The 7,787-nt window shown below is 35.0% G+C and overlaps 1 protein-coding gene across 3 annotated transcripts; it reads right to left on the bottom strand.

The window, feature by feature from the left end:
- Nucleotides 1-236: 236 nt before the first annotated feature.
- Nucleotides 237-7,787, bottom strand: LOC110104923 (mitochondrial carrier protein MTM1; the record flags this gene model as incomplete). 3 transcript variants are annotated; one of them, XM_020834222.2, is given in 10 exon segments in its annotated part: nucleotides 237-683; nucleotides 1,526-1,584; nucleotides 1,917-2,066; nucleotides 2,165-2,256; nucleotides 2,634-2,733; nucleotides 3,357-3,527; nucleotides 4,758-4,817; nucleotides 4,899-5,027; nucleotides 6,120-6,209; nucleotides 7,719-7,787. In XM_020834222.2, coding segments are annotated over 10 exon segments (1,068 nt in total), but the record flags the coding sequence as incomplete, so codon positions are not given.

Here is a 7,787-nt window from a genome sequence, read left to right as displayed (position 1 = left end):
AGCTTGAAACCATCTAGTAGTTTTTGTTTGAGATAATTTTTTTGCTACTTTCTAAAACAGTTTTTAGTAAAAAAGCTTCTTGAACTAAGAATTTTTGTACTAGAAAGCTGCTTTAGAAAGCAATTAAAAATTATCCCAGATGAAACCTTAGTAATCTTACAAGACAAATTTCTAAATATTTCAGTCTAAAAATCCACACAAACAAAGAATTCCCTTTCATCATAACAACTCCAAAGAATCCTCATAAAATGATCAGCTTTTAAATTAATGAAGAAAATTAGTCAGGTCACAAATACAATTTGCTGTAAAAATGAATGAAATAAATCAGTCAAAACTCTTGAATGAAACCTAATTGATGTTGAGAGAAGGATCCATCCATTTTGTGATCAGTCAATTCATTAACCAACTGGAGCAGAATCTGCGTCTTAGGCTTCGTTTGGGACGGTTTTTTCACTGTTTTTTAAAACAGCTTTCTAGAACAAAGATTAAAAAAGCCGCCTCAAACGAAGCCTTAGAAGAATTGTAAAAAATAATGCTAAGCTATGACTTCTGGAGAGTTTTTATGTCTTTGATGCAAAATGTGCTTAACCACCTCATAAAAGGAAACAACAATTCCAACGGATGGGCCGGCTCTTCCAACCCTAGGGCCAACTCCAGTGAACAATCCTCTCAACCCGCCACTCCTGCAGTGAGGTAATTGACATAGTGAGCTTCATGGATATCAAGGTGGAATGGTTATATTATCTAGTAATAAAAGAAATGATTCTATCATATATGGTGCAAGAGGACAAGTTGCAATCATATGCACCTAAGCACAAACCACACCAACAACATATATTCATTGTGATGAATAAATTCGAAAATAATCAAAATTTCATGAACTCTTAACATGTTCCACGTCAAGGTTTATGTTAGGAAATACTTGAAGATCTCAAGTAAAACCTAACAACGTTGACAAAAACAGCGGGAAATATCCACAACTCCAATGAAAAATTACAAAAATAGAAGTTTTTATTGCAATAATCAAGATAACGGAAGGAGAATACCAAGATACAGTCGATCCTCAATTCGAGAGGAGAATCTACATCTTGCAATCCCTAGACACCGCTAGAGACCAAGACACCAACTATAATAATTTTTGCATGTCCTAGCCCTAATGCGAACTCCTAATTAAAACAAACATAAAAAATAACCAAAAGGACTAAACAGCCCTCTCTCTCTTCCCTAAGTTGTGGACCCCACCCCCAAGGGGGCGGCCAATTGTGCCTGTGGGTTAGCAAGCAAAGTTGTGGAGCCGGCCCAAGGGTTAGGCCGGCTGGACCGATCCCTCCCGGACCGGTCTAGGCGTATCAGTTTGATACTAAATTGATTTTATATATTCTCTTGGATAAAGGAACCGCTAGGAAAAGGCTTGGAAGCCTGCAAGATGGAATATTGATCTTGCCATTCATTGACATAATTTTGAGATGGAGAAAAATTCATATAGCAGATGCATTTAACACTATGAACATTTAAGATTGCATACCTCCAAACATCCGATAGAGTTCTCCACGTATTGCTTTTCTGTGCTCTAGTCGGATCCTTCTGCAAATCATTTAAATTTTAGTAATTGATGGCAATCGATGAGCCAATTTTTGTGCAGCTTAAAATGAAACTTAACAATTTATCAGTAAATTACTTGCAGCAACCCATAAAAAAGCTTTAAAAATCGGATGCAAAAATCCAAATAATGGAGATGCAGGCTTCGTTTGGGACGGTTCTTAACGCGGCTTTTTAGTAAAAAAATTATAAAAAAAAAATCGTTTTAAGAAGCAGTAAAAAAATAATCCCAAACGAAGCCGAAGAAGATGAAGTACTAAAGGTGATTAATAGTAGCTAAAAACAACATAAAAATACTCAAAGTTTAGGGAAAAAACCTCTATCTGTCTTCTAGTTTTAGCCACGTCAAGAGGGCATGTAGCCGCCGCTGCAAGGCTGCCAGCAACAAAACCTGCTGTGAAGTTGGCTCCAAAAATGGCAATTGGACTGCCTTCCTCCTCAACTAGCCCAAGTAAGCTTCTCCGGATCTGATTTGCAAAGAATGCATAGCACCCAATATAATATATACATATATAAGCAAAGAAAACAGAAAGGTGCAAATAGAATACTGTAACCAAGACCTGACCGGCTCAAGAGTGGACCAGCAGATGGCAGAAAATGGAACATCACGAGCAATCTGAGCCCCAACACCCATCCAAAGGACACGATACCCGCCAACTGTTTGCAATACTAATTCTGTAACCTTTACGTTCTTTAAAAGATAGATTTGTTGAAATGGTGATGGAAAATAATACAGATGCATCCTGCTTATAAATCAGCTAATATTAGTTTAGTAAACTTAAGCCTTCGTTTGGGACGCCTTTTTCATTGCTTATAGTACAAAAATTTTAGTACTCAAAAGCCATTTTAAGCAGCAGCAAGAAAGTCATCCCAAACGAAGCTTAAGTTAGAGGAAGAGAGCCTTTCAATTGGTCCTAGGAGTGTAATAGGGAAATATGTAAACTTTTCCTGGATGAAATGGTGAGTTTCAGCATTTATTAGGGTATTTTGATAATTTATCCTTTTTTATCCATGAAATAAAAGGAAGTACGCACAGTTTTGTGGATATTTTGTACTTCCAGTCGGTGATAGAACGCCAAGTAAAGTTTTCCAAACTCCTGAAGGCTTTTCTCCTCTTTGAAGCTCCCTGAATGCCTATTATCAAAAACAGGGAAACATATAGGCTGCACGTATCCAGAACTAATTTGAAAACTGCATCAATGAAAACAACCTGACATAATCCAAAAGCTTGAAAAGTTACCAATTAGTCTGCCTGCCTAAGTAGGTAAAAACCCAGGAAATTTTTTGAACTTTCATTTCCCTCTTCTGTTCATTGATGAAGAGATCCTAGCTCTCCTTGCTCCTTTCTCTCTCTTATTTTAAGAACTATTTTGATTACATGAAGTGAGTGTGACTCCATAAAATTCTTTTTATTAGATGGAGAGTTTGGACTCCATAGGACTATTCTATCAATGCTTGTGATTTATTATGTCTTTGAGACTGAAATCAGACGGTACAGTTCCCCTTAACTATTATTTAACAGTTCTTTAGTTTCATCTCCATGGCTTGAAATGATCCAAAGGCCTAATTTAGCCCTATTAAGATGCCACTTGGATGAACCTGACACCATTCAACAAACCTACGTTTTTACAGGTTTAGAACATGAAATAGCTGACTTCTGAAAATTGTTTCCTCAATAGAAACTAGCAGATAAAAAAGTAGCCGGAATAGTTCACATTAAAGTAGGAAATCCTGGTGGAGGAACACGATAGAGTTACCTGCATTCGTGTCCTTGCCAGCTCAATAGGAGAGCAAACTATACAAGCTAATGAGCGAGCAGCTGAGCCAGCAATCAGGGGAGCATATGGAGTCAAATGAGGAGAACTTTTAGCAGCAAATTCTTCAAACCAGTTTCGGAATATGTCATAACATGGTAAGTATATTCCCACCTGTCAAGAAGCCAAAAATCAATAAAGGCAGGCAAAGATGAATATTCTACAGAGAAGAACCTAAAAATGAAAACAGTTAAAACTCCTAAAAAATAATAAGAACGGCCTAAACACCGAAGCATTATCAAACTTCACCTGGAAAACGGAAAAAACATAATTTTATTTCTTATACTATAATTCTCTATTATCAAGTATAATGCTTAATCTGATGGATTCAATTTTTCTTTGTCTGTGTCTGGAGCAACATTTTTAGTAGTAATAGTTTTAACGGGGGGATTGTAGCTTTGGGAGATCAAATTGTTAATAAGAGTACACGTTTTAGATATATCGGATCTGTTGTCCAGAGCGATAGTAAAATAAATTGAGATATTATTAGTAGAATTCATGTTGGATGGTTGAAGTGGAGGAATGCATCGGGCCTATGGTGTGATAGAAAAATATCTCTCAAACTTAAGGAAAAATTTTATAAGATGGTGATGAGACCTGCAATGCTTTATGGTGCATGATGTTGGCCATTAAAAGAGAAGCATACAATTAAGTTAAGTGTTACATAGATGAGGATGCTCAAGTGGATGAGTGGCTTTACTCTTAGAGATAAAATGCGAAACAAGCATATACGTGAAAAGGTTAGAGTAGCTTCAGCAGTAGATAAGATTAGAGAGAGTCGCCTTGGATGATTTAGTCACATAAAATGTCAGCCTTCTAATGACATGTTTAGGAGAGTAGATGTATTAGATTTGGCCCATGTTAAAAGAGAGGTAGATGTAGACCTAAAAAAATTTGGTTAGAAAATATTAGAAATGATCTTTTTTAATTAGATTTAAATGAGAATTTGACTCTTATCAGGAAACAATGAAGAAAAAAGATTCATGTAGCTAATCTCACATGGTGGGTTAAAGACTTGATGCTATTGTAGTGTTTGGAGCAATATAAATGACTGTTTTAATGAAATTCTACATAGGTTAATACATAAACCATTTGACATTCCATTATCATCTTTCATGCATCACTGCTAAGCAATTTTTGGACTTCATAAGCCTTCATTTCATCTTTCACAAGGCTAGAGAAGTTAACAATTAGTCAAAGCAGTGTCGCCTTACAAAAGAATGTCATAAAAGTTACAATATTAATATTTAAGATGTCACCAATAAAATTAAAGCAGTTGATGAACAGGATGTTAACTGACATCAAAAGTGACGCCATGCTATCTCTGTCAATATACAAACTTACTGTTGGTATAGCCAGTGCAAGGCTTGCATTTGTTCCCCTCCACAACCTCGCATAGCCTTCCTGGAAAAAAACAGATATGATGAAGCAACAGTATTTGCATATTCTTTACAAGATAAATATCTCATAGTTTCAAACACCTACTTGTCTGATTACTTTGAATAGCACATCAAATGTGCCTTTATACCGAGAACATTCAGGAAGTGAAGCTGTTTCAGCTGTTAATAAACATTCACAAGTACGTGAAGGAGGACACCTGAAATTTGAGAACATCTGGACACCATAATCCAACAAAATTAATTCCAAACTAGATATATCGTGTAGAAAAATATAACTTTCAGGAAAAAAAAAGGACCATGAAGATAGTAGACTTCCCTCATAACTTTTCAATGGATTTAACAAAAGGGTACGAAATGGGAGAAATGAAGGTTGAAAAATAACAACAAAACAAAGACATGCATGAGTTCAAGGAAATATTGAGAAAATAATACATTATAGAGATACACGAAGTGCTATTTTTTATAAAATACGCCTCTCTTATCCAATTAATAGGCCAATCTTTTTAAATGTGAGGTTGTAACCAAATATTTTATGTCGCAGAATGTTGGCCATTAAAAAAGAAGCATAAAATTAAGGTTAAGTGTTGCAGAGATGAGGATGCTCGAGTTGATGAGTGACTTTATACTTAGAGACAAAATGTGAAATGAGTATATACATGAAAAGGTTAGAGTAGCTCCAATAGAAGATAAGATTAGAGGGAGTCATCTTAGATGATTTGGTCATATAAAATATAGGCATTCCAATAACCTGATTGAAGAGTAGATGTACTAAATCCAACCTATGTTAAATAAAAGTAGAGGTAAATCTAAAACAACTTGATTAGAAAATATTAGAAATGACATTTTTTTTATTAGATTTAAATGAGAATTTGACTCTGCATAGGGCAATGGAAAAAAAAAAGATTCATATAGTTGACCCAACATACTGGGATAAAGACTTGACGTCATTGTTGTGATAAAAAATATAATAATGTGTATGTTTTCTCACATAGACAATCATGTCTAAAGTTTACATAAAGAAAATCATAGCAAGTGTTAAATAAAAATGAATTCATTGGCACGAGACGAAACAAACATCATGTGTGTGCACAAAATAATAACTTACACCTACGATGCCTTGAAAAAATGTGTATAAATAATTCAACTCGAATAGACCAGCTAGGTCTTTTTTATTTCATTCTTGAGTTTTTTTTGGAAGAAAATCATCATATTGCAGCATCGTAAAAGTCTTTCCCAATTCTATTCTACAGTTACTCTCATGAAAAAACTAATTCCAACAACATATAAGGTACATCATGCAACATACCAAGTTAGTGTTTCGAGAAGCCATATGCCCTCCAGTACAATTCCTTGTAGGATGATACGGAACTCCAGCAGCTTGTGCCTGTAGCCTTGTCTGTAGTGAGCAACTCAGTCATAAGATGAAAAAAAAAAAGGATAACACATTCAGGACATTGATAAGACCCTGGTGGGTCATAGGGATAAAAGGTGATTTTAAGCTCAACATATCAAATGAAATGAAGGATTGAGAGGAGGGGAAGAGGAAGAAGAATCTCAAATTAAGAAGGGTTTGTTCATCCCCTAAAAGCTCCCAATGGAGACTCATGCTTACAAAAGTGGATACTTAAGGATGCATGCAAGTCAATGATAGATATATATAATAAACATAAAAGAATAAGTTTATATAGTTGTAAATTATCAATATCATACTCCTGCTATAAAACTGCTGACACAGTTTGGTGAATTCGAACAATAATAAGCTGAACTTGTTAAAGACAATCGAAATGGGAAAACAAGGTGCAAGTAGCTAAGTGATATGGAAGAAAAAAATAAATAAATAAATAAAGAATATAAAAAATAATCCCAATCATGCCATAAAATCTTATAATAATTTAGAAAATCTAAAATATGTTTTTATGCTTGTACTTCATCATTCCGTATCACATATACGTTGGAGCAGAATCAACATTTCTTTTGAGGGTTGGCAGAATAGGATTCTAAAATGCATAATCTTACATAAAAAATAGGAAAAAAAACTTTCTCTTAGTATGTGGGCAACTATATTTATTGAAGGTGGGCAAAATAGTTAAAATATTTAATTTTTTTAAGGGAAAAAAAAAAAAAGATTTCAGGGTTTGCTCACCCTGAGCTCTTCTTGGTTCACCCCTTGCATATACAACAATAACATGATTACCAGACAGCACAACTGCTAGCATGGCCCCAGCAAGGTTCAACATCTTATCAAGGACAAAAATCAAGACAAAGAAACATTATCCAATGGGTATTTTTTTACTAGTCCGCAACTCCGGCACTAACAAGTATAGGTGATATGGACAAATTGCTCCTACATGTACTTATCGTAAGCGGCAAATTAGTTTCCAAATGGATTATAAACAGTGGCGGGTTCAGCGTGATTGGGGGCATAGATTTGAGAAATCCTATAGAATTATCTTTTCTTCAAAAATTTTATCCTTAAATTCTCGTATCATGTATATTATAGAATTTTCACCCTCCAAAATTTTAAATAAACTCCTTCGCCTTCTCTCACTTGAAATACTAATTCCACAGCGGCATTCACATTAAAACAAATCAACATGTGAAAATATGAATCAAATTCCGTACCTTCTGGATCCTACATTGTAACTATGCTAGAAAAGAAGGAATTGGAACACAGAGAAGAGAAATCTTACTTAAAATTAATCTTAATAAAGCAGATAATCAATCAGTTTATTCATCACATGTGTCTCTGTTATGAGTATTGAATCAAAAGGGAATTGATGCTGGGTTTAACATACCAGTAATCCCCACATTCTCAACACAAACATAAATGATATGTTGAGCTATCGGACTAAGTCCAAAATGTAACATTAAGTTTCAAACAAGCTCTATAAAAGAAAGAAGATACCTTCGCGACATCAAGAGGGTTGACGACTATAGCAGAAAGGACGGCAGCTCCGGCGGCGGAGATGGTCCT

The sequence above is a fragment of the Dendrobium catenatum genome, unplaced genomic scaffold (assembly GCF_001605985.2).
Source record: "Dendrobium catenatum unplaced genomic scaffold, ASM160598v2 fragScaff_scaffold_113, whole genome shotgun sequence".
NCBI lineage: Eukaryota > Viridiplantae > Streptophyta > Magnoliopsida > Asparagales > Orchidaceae > Dendrobium > Dendrobium catenatum.
This window is presented reverse-complemented; position numbering and strand designations above follow the sequence as displayed.